Raw genomic sequence first — 12,092 nt, 5'->3', positions numbered from 1 at the left:
GCGTATTAAGGGCTTAGCCGGTGCCCGGCCACCCCAGCAAGCCCGGAGGAGGGCGGGCCGGTAGGCGGCCATGGGCTTAAGCCGCGATTGCCCGTCTGCTCTCAACAGTAAGGCGGGAAGGGTGGAAGCCGGAGTGATATCTCTGGGGCTTCCCTTCCCGCCAGTTTCCCAATGGAGATTGGGATGTTAATGTCGCGACCCGCTTGGTCAGCCCAGCTTCATTTTGGTACATAGTTCAAGTTTGATCATGTTATTGATTAATAATTAATAAACTGGGCTGCGGCTCCATTCCTTTCCAACCATGTCGTTGTTGTGTCTTTATTGGAGCAAAGAAAGGTCTTCACCATCTGCAGCAAAAAAAAGCTGCAACCGACAACCGGGGCAGCCATTGCTAAGCTGGGTGAGCCAAGGAGCAAAAATAAGTTGCATGCATGGCTTGGCGGCATGCTGCAGAAACGGGGTGCAATGATTGGCTCCCGGCCGGTAAAGGCGTGGAGGAGCCAAGGGTATATAAGAACGCCTCACTCCAGTCCACATACCCTCTTCCCGGGCGGCGAGACTCCAGAAAGGCGTGGCCCACTCCACCCTCCCTATAAGTATGTCCAGGGGGTTGGGGTTGTGTGGTTACTACTTCGTGTCGCAAGCCCTGGCGGGTTTGTCAAGCGGGTAGTCGCCATACATCTGGGGAGAAAAGCGAGCTCTTCCGACTTCAGAGTTCTCCCAGCGGCTTGTGCCCTGTGGGAAGGGCTGGGGGGGGTGGGGGGCTGAGCAGGCTGGCGAGCTGGCAGGCCGGGCCGCTCCCCGGCACCTCCAGGGAGTGGGGTTAATGTGGGTCGGAGCCGATAGGGCGGCCAAGGGCTGCCAGCCGGTGCCCGACTGCACCCCAGCAAGCCCGGGAGTGAGTGGCTGGGCCGCTAGACGCTGCCATGGGCTTAGCTGGTGCCCAGTCTCCTCAGCAAAGTGCGGGGAAGGGTGGAAGCCGGAGTGATATCTCTGGGCTTCCCTTCCTCGCCCAGTTCCTTAACCAATGGAGATTGGGATGTTGATGTGCAACCCGTTTGCCGCTCAGCTTCATTTGTACATAGTTCAAGTTTGATCATGTTATTGATTAATAATTAATAAACTGGGCTGCGGCCCATTCCTTTTCCAGCCTGTCGTTGTTGTGTCTTTATTGGAGCAAAGAAAGGTCTCACCATCTGCAGCAAATAAGACACACTTCTCCTGAATTAAAGCTGGGGGAATACTTCACTTGCACTCCCCCCAATGGTTACACTTTGGTGGGTAGGAGTAAGAGTAATCTGTCCTTGTGCATTATTCTGTGATGTTCCATCACATGCCGATCTAAGAATGCCTTCTTATCAGAAGGAGGTAAGGCTAGAGCCATGACATAAAGGGATGCAACAGACAGCCTCTGCAGAAGCTGGGAAATTGTTGTACTTCCACATCAGGAATAAGTGAGCAATTCAAGCGCCCCTGAGGCAGACACAGCAGAATTGGTCACCTTCAGAAGAGGCTAGTTGGAAGGAAGCAAAGTTGTGGATGAATGATTTAGATTCAGAGGAGTCCTTAATTATTATTTAATTGTCATAGCAGACTAGCAGTTTGCTCACAGAACACTAGATGTCTCAGTAAGTAGACATGTGTTAGACTAACAGCTTTGGAAACATGACAGCAGAGATAAAAACTCCAGAGAAAGGAAGTATAGGACAGCTTCTCTAATATGCTGAACTGTGAATCCTACCTGGAAGTTAAAAGCAGACTAATGGCTCAGTTCTATGGGGAGGGGACCTAATTGGATCCTGGAGCCAACACGGAGCTGTGCTGACGCGTTTGCCCCCTCTGCTGGCGCAAGGGGCATCCCCGCTAGCAAAAAGGGCAAAGGCGCCAGCGGCCAGTCGTCCCTCTGCTCCATGGCAGTGAAACCCAGAAGTCAGGGCTGCCACAATCGGATGCCAGCATGGGAGGGGGGAAGCTTGGGGCATTCCTGGGGGCAGAGACAATGTTAGTCAGCTTCCTCCCTGGATTTGCAGGCAGTTATGCCACAGTCCAGGACCTTTCAGGTGATATAAATCCATTTGATATAAATCCCTCAGCAAAGAATCAATTTCTTTGCTGAGGGGTGATATAAATCCATTTCGGGTGATATAAATCCAGAAGGCTTTCTGGTGGCGGGGGGTTGGGTTTGCTTTTTCTGCCTCCCCACCGGAAAGCTCTCTGGAGGAAATGGGGCGACACAGCAGCAGCACCATTCCCAGCCACCTGAGACTAAGGATTGGGCTGCCCAAAACTTGATGACAAACAACTATACTTACAGAAGCCCCAGGAAGTCCTCGAGGACCAGGCTCTCCCTCAAGGCCCCGAGCACCCTACAAAATTATATTTAAAAAAAAGATTATTAAGACATGACATCTTTGAAAAGTCTGATCACTTTTTATTTCCCATTGAGAACAATGAGCGGAGCAGACATTCCATAAGCATTATACATGAGGACATTTGGTTTAAATACTCAGATCCTACACATTTAAAATGCAAGAGCTGAAAAGACCCCACAACATGATACCTATATATCTAGTAGCTATATGTGGTCCCCATCTGTGGCTATTTAAACCTGCACATCAGAATCACACTGAAACTAAACAGATGTTCCCACACACTTGGGGAAACTCCCAGGTTTTCAGAAAAATCGGAAATCTGAAAAAAAATATTTGAGGGTTTAAATTTCCCCCCAAATTAAAAAAAAGCTATTGTCTGCACACCCTATGCACTTACCTTGATTCTGAAGAAATGGGGTTGGCAGGTGTAGGAGGCCACTCCAGGCCTGGCCATGGAAGACATAGGGAGCCACTCTGAGCCTGGCTGCACCCATGGCAGATACTGAGAGTCGCTACAGGCCCAGAGCAGCTTCTAGACATCACTGCCACTGCAGTTGCGCTCTATGTGAGTGGTAGGACGTGGAGCCACAGCAGGCTCCACAATGAGAAGATATGTGATTCCCCCCTCCCCTAAAGTCTCCCTGTATATTCTAATAGCAAAGTCAGCCAAACAAGAGCATACTTAAATCCAGTGGTGGGATCCAAAAATTTTGGTAACAGGTTCCCATGGTGGTGGGATTCAAACTGTGGCGTAGCGCCAATGGGGCTGGGCGGGGCACGACAGGGGCGTGGCCGAACATTCCAGGGGCGGGGCATTCCTGAGTGGGGCTGTGGCAAGGATGCAGCCGCTGTGCCGGTCCTTGGATGGGAAACGAATGCACGCAGGCGCAGGCTGCCACCCATGCCGGTGCACCTCCTGCTAGACTGCTTCAAGTTCTGTGTGCTACTGCTGAGAGGAGGGGCGTAACAAAGGCAAAAATCATGTGGCAAAACCATCAATTAGTAACCCCCTCTCGGCACACACAAATAATTAGTAACCTACACTCGGGAACCTGTGAGAACCTGCTGGATCCCACCTCTGCTTAAATCCAACGATGGGAGTTATGGACAAACAAGGTAGATAATTTATAAACCTGAAAAATGCCTCAAGCTTGTAGAAAAATCTGAAATCTAAAAAAAAGAAAATAATGAGGGTGTTTCTAAAACCCAGAATGATAAAGTGGGTGCCTGTAGCTTTAACAAACAGAAGCCCTCAGTAACCACGGTCACAATATTTTACAATTGTTTCTGTGAGTAAAAAGGTAGGGGATAGGCTCTTTTCATGGTTATTTTGGCCTTTTGAGGGAGAACTCATTGGAGCCAGGACAGGCAATGTGTTATTAGCCTGGATTTGAATTTGAAAAGGGGATTTTCCTAATCTATGATGTAGTCTTATTTTTGAATTATTATCATTACTCTACCTATTCCTGTCAGCTTGCTCTTTTGTGAAAAACAACTTGCTCCTTTTTTGTTATTCTGTTTCCTATGAAAGAGCCATAAAGCACCCGGAGATGGTGGGCTGTTGTCATGATATGCAAACCTGTGCCAGCAAGATGATCCCAGAGTGGGAAATACTGTCTTTAGATAGTCAGAGACAGTAACACAGCAGGGAGCTACAAGGGCTCTTTGATCTCAAGGATGTTTGAGGAACATTAAGCATTCTATAAGCATTGAATTGGCCCCTTCCCTGTTTCCATAGATAAGGAAATCCCATAGCACCAGTCCATTGTCTGTGGTCTTGCACAAGAAGAGTTTTGTTTTCAGTTAAACTGGAATGTCACCCTAGGTATCCTCTAAAACCCTCTTTTCCTCTGTCTTCTGTACACTTGAATGTATGAAATCATCTGAAAGGGGCTTCACCTGTTTTCCTGCGAACAAGGATGAGTCTAAATGACATATTTGCTGATTGACCTGTATCTGTCTATATAACCTTTGAATCCTGTAGAATTGATGCTTCTGCCGCAGTTCAAAATAAACTTTCCAATTATCTCTCACTCCTAGTCTTATTTATTGGTACTTGTGTGGTGCCAAGTACGCTTTAGCAACAACCATTGGGTGACTTGATGCTACCTGACTTGAATTACTGACCTAGCCAACCTATGAAACCCAGTGTGATGTAGCAGTTATTACTTCAGAGTAGGGTTGAAGAAACCTAGGTTAAAATCACCAGTCTGCCATGGAAGTTCACTGTGTAATGCTGGGCTAGTTGTATACTTTCAGCCTAACCTACCTCACAGGGTTGTTGTGAGAATAAAGAGGACAGAATGATATAAACTGCTTTGCTTCACACTGTGGAAAAGGATTCCTTTTTGCCCAGTTGTGGCAGGCAATGGTCCACCAATTAACCAGGCTGCCTACCACCCCAAGCTGTTTGGCGAGGCCGGCTGAAGGCAGGAGTGATCCATGTGCATGGTGTAATGACACCACTTCTAGGTTTACCCCAGAAGTTCTAGTATCTGCAATGGGGCTGCTCTAGCACTTTCCCCAAAAAACCTCTATTGCTGCCCCCATGAAGCTCCCACTGGTGGCCTGGCAACCTTAGGAAAAAAGGCACGGTATTAATTAATTAATGAATCATTCAATCAATCAATCAATCAATCAATCACTCACTCACTCACTCACTCACTCACTCACTCAATCAATCAATCAATCAATTAATTAATAAACCAATTAATTAATTAATTAACATAGCTGAAAACTATAAACATAAAGATAAAGAAAACTATAAAGATAAAAGGCAGGCTGGTGAATGGCTAAAATGGAGAGAATGAGGCAAGGAAAGGGGAAAGAATATGGGGGTTGCTCGGAGGAAAAAGAGAAAATAGTGTGGGGAGGGGGGGCTAGGGGAAAGGTGCTCCACAAGAATCCTTGAGGGTTCCCTACCATGTAAGGGACCTGACCAAGTGGCTGGCATCATACAACTGGGCCATTGTTTTCCTAGGTAGAGGCTGCTGGTGGAGGGAGGAGAGGGAATGCTGAAGACAGAGGGGCAGATAATTGTAGATTGGCTATTGGGTGAGAAGGAGACAAGGAAGTAGGAAAAGGGGAGAGGCTATGGGAGCTTTCAGGAAAGAAAAAGAGGAAATAATGGGGGAGGAGGAAATTTAGATGACTTTCACAAGTCCTTGTGGGCACACTTGTTCTTTATAACATCGTGCCAGCATGCAACTACACACTTATGGTTAGCTTCCATGCCACATCAATATGTGATACTGAGGCATCCTATGAGCCACTTAAATAACATGTATAATACTTGCAATGCCAGAGGTTTCCCTTCATCAAGAACACTGGCATAATTGAAAGAATTACCAATACAACATGGGAGCTAAGCATGGTGGCATGACAACCATACTAAACAGGTGAACTATAAGCAGGCCTTAGCATGGTAAGGTAACAAAATTTAGATTCGCTGGAGCATTTCCAAGGATAAGAACAATTTCTGCCTGTTTTTGTTGCATCCTCATTCTATTGCAGCTCCAAATGTTTCCCCAAATATTATTTCAGGGATCAGAAGCAGTTTCTTTGGGGGGAGGGGTGGACATTTTGAGCTACAGTGGTCAGATAGGCAAGAAAGTCACTGTCTGCATGCAGAAATAATTTTGTCCACAAAAAATGTGGACTCCAAACCATAGACTTTATTTTGTTTGAAAATCAACTGTATGGGAGGGCAAAGGGCCTTCAGCTCCATGGCGGCAAAATCCAGAAATGGCCGCCACCACAGAAGAACACAGGTGTCCAATCGGATACTGGTGTGGGGGGAGGGATGAGCTAGGGCATTCTCAGGAGGCGGAGCCGACTTTAGTCAGTTTTAACCTGGACTGAAAAGCCAAGGATACCACAGCCAGGACTTTGGAGTTAGGCCCTTTGGAGGTCTTCTAGTCTAGGCTGTTGTTTTGGGGGGTTTTCCTTTGGTTTTTTTCCTGCCTCCCCACACTGCCTGGAAGCCCTCTGGTGATGGCACGGCAGCACAACAGCAGCAATGTCCCTGGCCCACTTGGGATCTGGATTGTACTGTAAGGGTAATAGGTTGCCATATGATACCTTGTATTACTTATGAATTATGTCATTCAACTGTCATTTTTTTATCGATTTGTGTAGGGAAAGGACTGATGGATTCTTTTAAAGAGATCCCTTGGTCACAAGCCACTGCTGTCTTTTACTCATTCCCTATTCCCTGCACATAACACATGAATGTGCTCTCTGTAAAATTATAGAAAATTGAACTTTTGTGAAACTACCACATAAGGCACCGAGTAAAAAAGAAGCAATGATATAACAGAAAATCTGAAATAATCAAGAAACAGTATCTCAGAGAAAACTTATACGCATTTAATTTGATGGGGTAACTTGAGTAAACGGTACGAATAATAATAACGGTGAGTGCGATGAGTCAAGAAAATAAGCCTGCTGACTTCGATAACAGAGTTTCATTCTTGATCAATAAATGATTCAGAGAACTCAAGAGGAGTCATTTGATGAACAGCTTTGAAAATCAGAAGAGTAATTCTGATTCCTTTCAAGCAACACACAAGACCAACCAACTCAGTATAAGAAAAGGGCTATATATCATCAGCGCAATTCTCCCGTTCAAGCCCACTGAAATTAATGGGCTTAGAGTAGTGTATATCTGCATAGGACTGCACAGTTAATCTCCTAACATGAAAAATAATAAACGGTTTGGCATTGAAATAGTTGAAACACAGGAAATCCATAAGGAACAAAATACAAAATGGGCTGTGTCTTATCTTCTGGAGAGTTTAGGTCATATTAAAATGTAATATTGTAACAAAGCTGTCCAGAAGACAGGATAATGTCCCAAACGAAGGTTCTTTACCATGGAGTGCCCACCAAGTGTTTTTAGGAAAAGAGCTGGCCAAGTGGGATTTCTCCCTAGCAAGGCTTCAGGCTGGGCATTGGAGATCTATTGGCTGTGCAGATACCAAAAAGTTGCTTTGGCAGCAGCTTCCACTACAACAGAAAGATCTTCACTGTTTAGCTAAAGGTAAGTTGTGTGTCTGAATGAAAATAATTCTTAAACAAAATGTTCATTTTAAAAGGTATCAGCTAAGCAAACCTTCTGCCTGAAATGACAAACAGTTACTATTCCATGGCATTTTGTGGTTGGCACCTCTTCCTCTGGCAGCCATTTTACCGTTAGCACTGCCTCCTGTCCCCCACAGATTGAGCTATGTGCACGGCACAGCCTGCTGGGTTGGCGGCTGGCTGGCGCTCCAGAGCCCTCCCCCAAAGCGAAGGCCGCACACAGCCCTATCAGCGGCCAGCCGGCCCCTCACAGCTGCCACCTTCCCTCCCTTCCCCCCTGCCCAACATTGAAAGGGGGGCCACAACACAGCAGCCAGGTAAGTGGGAAGTGGGGGGGGGATCAGCGGGGGCTCACAGTGGGGGGAGGGCAAACCAGGGGTTGGAATTTTAGAATCCCACCACTGGTTTGGATCATTAAATATGAAAAAAAGAATGTGTTTGGCACTTTCACCTTGATTCACTTAGAGGCATATATACCCCTAGAAATAAGGAACTGCACTTGTAAAGCCATGAAGGGTTTCTGGCCAGATCTAGTGACCAAAATTGCATTATGGATAATCTATTTAGTCAGGGAGAAGTGAACTGACTGAGTCTTCATCTTCCTGGCTCTCTGTCTTCCAACTGCTGACTGGAATTACTGTCAACTATTTGACTGAGGATACATAGGGGCAACTGAATCAGGGTTAATGTCTAACCATCCCATCAATGCAACCATCCATATTACTCATATATTTCAGGGATAGCAGCAAAGTATCCAGAATCCAGGCTAAGAACAACATTTTATTGATCTAATAACATTCAATTGCACTGGTAAAACTACCAAAATGTAACAGATGATTCAGGGTCAGAATTTTTATAGGAAGAAAAGGGCTGTACATCCTCCTGATTGAAAATATGGATGTATAGAGAAAAGCGTGTGTGAATAATGAAGCAAAACACATCATATTTCATTCACTATTTCATTGACATAATTTTGTGAAACAAGAAGCTTCATAATCAGGCTTAACAAACATTTATCAATAACAAAGTTGCCATTGCTGTTACTTACTTTATCACCTTTAGGTCCCAAAATGCCAGTTATACCCCTTAACCCTTGAGGTCCCTGAAAATATAAAAATATTATGACAGTGTAGTCAATGAGAGTTTTTTCTTTGACTGCAATATCAAAAGGTCCCAGCTACGAAAGGTTACATTCACTAAAACTGCACAAAGATGAGATCAAGTAATCTGTAACAAAATAGTTCCAAGTCACAAGGAGCGGGAAAGGAATAATCCCATACCCCTGCCCCACTGATTCATGCATTCTCCACATTAGTAATTCCCCTCCCCTTGACAATCTGTCCAATCACATTCTCCTCCATCTCAGCAATTCACCTAGTACTCCCAGACCAATTTCCTATGCTTCCTCTGCCCTTCTCATCTTTTGGAACATCAAGGGTCAAAATTTCAAAACGCACTCTCAGAAAAGCCAGGTTTGCGCAGCCCAATCAGCGGCCGGCTGGCCCCCCACAGGTTGAGCCAGGTTAACGGTGCAGCCTGTGGGTTGGCAGCCTGCTGGCGCTCCAGCTGGGGCTTTAGGAACACACAAAAAAACCCTCCCTCTGAAAGCGATGGGTCATAAAATAGTTGCAGTGAAAAGTCTGAAGCCTTCTTTCAACCTAATAAACCCCATCAGGAGGAAGAACAATTTCACCTACCCCATCAGGAGGAAGAATAATTTAAGAATCATTCAAGTCTCCCCACCGTGCCACAGGGAGAAGGGAAGAAGGGCCCATTCCCCTGTCTTCCACCATATCGCAGGGAGATGGAAAGATTTCTCCCACCCTCCTCCTCCTCTTTGCCTCCCTTTGCACCCTAGGGAAGCAGTAACATAGAGTCCGCACTCTTCCCCTTCTACACCTCAGTAAGAAACCACTGCCTACCCTCGTCACCCCCTGGCAAATGGGTGAGTCCCAGTGGCAAGGCAAAGTAGCACCCGGTCTCCTCATTTCCCATGCTACAAGGTGGCATGGCAAGAAGCCATTGCCTGTCTCCTCTCCCTGCTCCAGTAAGGTAAAGTGAGATAGAAGGAATGAGGAAGAGGGCTGAGCCAACCCCAGGCCCACCCCAACTATCCGATTTCCCTGACTACCTGATGGAGGAGGGAAGGAGAGAACAGGCTCCCTATCACTGGACCAGGACCAGCCTTCACTGGACCAGGAGCACCTCCTAGGACAGATCCAATGCCACAGGCAGGGGACAGAAAGCAGGGGGCTCAGGGTGACTGAAGGGCTGGCTCCTCTCAACTTCTGGCACATTGGGCAACTGCCTAAGGCACCTAGTATACAGGCCAACTCTGTGGAGAATGGTTAGATCCACCCCACTAAATAGAAAACAATTAAATTATCAATAAAAAGGAAATACTTTACTGGAGTGCCTTGAGTTCCAACTTCACCTATGCCTCCTTGTTCACCTTCTTCTCCCTAAAGAAGCATAAAACACAACAAATCAGCTCAAAAACTGTCTAAGACTGTATGAGTTAAAATGTTATTATCTTTTGGTCTATATATTTACCAACCTGCCTGCAGCACATTGGTTATCAATGCAGTGTGTATTAATTTCTCTTACACAGAAGCAACACCCATGCAGGACCAATGTTACACAAAGCACAGTAGGTGGGGTAATGTATGGAATATTGTTTCTTTTCAAGCAAAGCAGATCCAAAGTCAAGCAAAAAGTGGGCTATGGTTTAGAGAGATATCAACTGGGAGAGTGTTAAAGTAATTGTGGAAGATACTATTCCACATTTAAGAAATGCATAATGAAATAAATTATTTCCCTATGAACTTGTCTTTCCTTATAATTTTATCAATATCCCATTTCTTCTTACCTTATGGCCTTGTTTTCCTGGTTCACCAACCTCTCCTTTTGCACCTTTGTGACCCTAAAAGACAAGATCAAAACCGAGCATATATTTCTTTCAAATGTGAAGTGTATAGCAGTTTTACAGTCAATCATGTAATTTGTTCCAGGATACATAATCTGGCCTCCTTTACCTGTAGTCCACTAGAAGATTTAATCTGTTTAATCTGTTTAACACTTAATATTTTTGTGCATGCACCAGATTACTGTAAAAACTCATCTGTTTGCACTTTTTATGTGTAATCACACTTCTCTCTTCTGGAACTGGGCAACAACCAGAGACATTACAAGTCTAATTTCAAAGGCTCAGGGCGTCACTCTTCCAATCTTTCTACAGCTTCCTAGTTCATGTTTAATTTGGGGGAAGGCGCCAAGCTCTTAATCTGCTTATAAGAAAATGAAATGAGATACATCCTGAAATGGCTCATACAGGTCAAATAACAAAGCCACATCAGCGAGCGGTCCTTAATCTTTGTGCCACTGCTTAATTCACGGTAACTCAGACAGGAAGAAAATAAACACTTAAGTGGAGGACATTCTTTTGGCCTTTGCGAGTCATGGACACAGGAGAGACTTCCCATCCAAGGTTCTTCAAGATCAAAAAGAGGAGATGCTGGGAGATCCATGATCGACCATCCTGCAGTTTTGCAAACTTAACTGGCCCATCACATCACTTTACAGGAAAAAAAAGATGGGCACCAGAATTTTTCCTTTAAAAGAAAAATAGCAGCACTTTTATTCTTTAAAAGGCAAACTGTGGTTTTAATTGTCGATACCAAGTGAAGATACTCTCCATACAGAATCCCTGATCCTGGTCTGTGTCCTGTGAGACTATAATTTGTTCTTAAAAGGCTGACAGAGATCTGTTGCCCCTGTCAGATCTAGCATGACCTGATGTAGAAATGTGACTGCTAGCCACCACCACAACACGATCAGTATTTGTCAACAATTACAACATTTCTAATCACACCAGATTATCTTACCTTCATGCCTATTAGCCCAGCATAACCTGGTCGTCCAGTGGGGCAAGCATTAGGACACTGAAAAGGAAGTCATAAGTTAAATTAATAAGACTAAGCTTTAAAGGCATGGTCTTTTCTCCCACAAGAAGACAAATATCTTACCAGTGGGTCTCCATCATGAAGCCCAACAATTCCCTGAAGTAAACAGATTAACAAGAGTTAAAAAGATGCAGAAAAGGGAACAACAATCCCACCCCCACCCCCAGAAACAATGTATTTCCTTATGGTGACAACTGTCTTTTCTCAAAGAACTCAAAAAATGTGGTGAGGAAGGACTTCTCTTTTCAGAAGCCATGCTGATTTTCTCTCAATGTGCCTAATTATTCTGTCTTTGATTACAGTCTCTACAGTTTTATCTGGGACAGACATTATGCCAACTGGCTTGTAATGTTTTTTATTCCTCTCTGGAACCATTTTTAAAAATAGGTGTAACATGGTGTGACATTTGGCACTCTGCAGTCTCCTTGTACAATGGCTGGTTTTAGTAACAAGTTACATATACTGGCTAGCAGAAGGAAATCATATATAGCAATAACTAAGAACCAAGCCACATGTAGCAAAATGCAGTGGACAACATCTTAATAGTCTGGTTTTTTCCCACATCTTCAACATAAGGGACAGATGACGTCATAGGGCTGGTAAATAAGGGCCAGTGAGAAGTAAAAAAATATGAGGACCTGTACGAGGGTCTATAAGACAGAGATGTTCTTCCAGG

General features: G+C 44.9%; 1 protein-coding gene across 1 annotated transcript in view; it reads right to left on the bottom strand.

Annotated features, from left to right (window-relative positions):
* COL9A1 (collagen type IX alpha 1 chain) overlaps positions 1 to 12,092 on the bottom strand; it is an 86,204-nt gene that overhangs the window by 39,463 nt on the left and 34,649 nt on the right. Inside the window, exons 16-21 of the mRNA XM_048496309.1 lie at positions 11,480 to 11,512; positions 11,339 to 11,395; positions 10,324 to 10,377; positions 9,863 to 9,916; positions 8,503 to 8,556; positions 2,313 to 2,366 (exon numbers count right to left, since the gene is read on the bottom strand). Of these exons, the coding sequence (XP_048352266.1) occupies positions 2,313 to 2,366; positions 8,503 to 8,556; positions 9,863 to 9,916; positions 10,324 to 10,377; positions 11,339 to 11,395; positions 11,480 to 11,512 (306 nt within the window). The remainder of the gene's footprint in view (positions 1 to 2,312; positions 2,367 to 8,502; positions 8,557 to 9,862; positions 9,917 to 10,323; positions 10,378 to 11,338; positions 11,396 to 11,479; positions 11,513 to 12,092) is intronic.

Source organism: Sphaerodactylus townsendi, linkage group LG01 (genome assembly GCF_021028975.2).
Source record: "Sphaerodactylus townsendi isolate TG3544 linkage group LG01, MPM_Stown_v2.3, whole genome shotgun sequence".
Classification (NCBI taxonomy): domain Eukaryota; kingdom Metazoa; phylum Chordata; class Lepidosauria; order Squamata; family Sphaerodactylidae; genus Sphaerodactylus; species Sphaerodactylus townsendi.
This window is presented reverse-complemented; position numbering and strand designations above follow the sequence as displayed.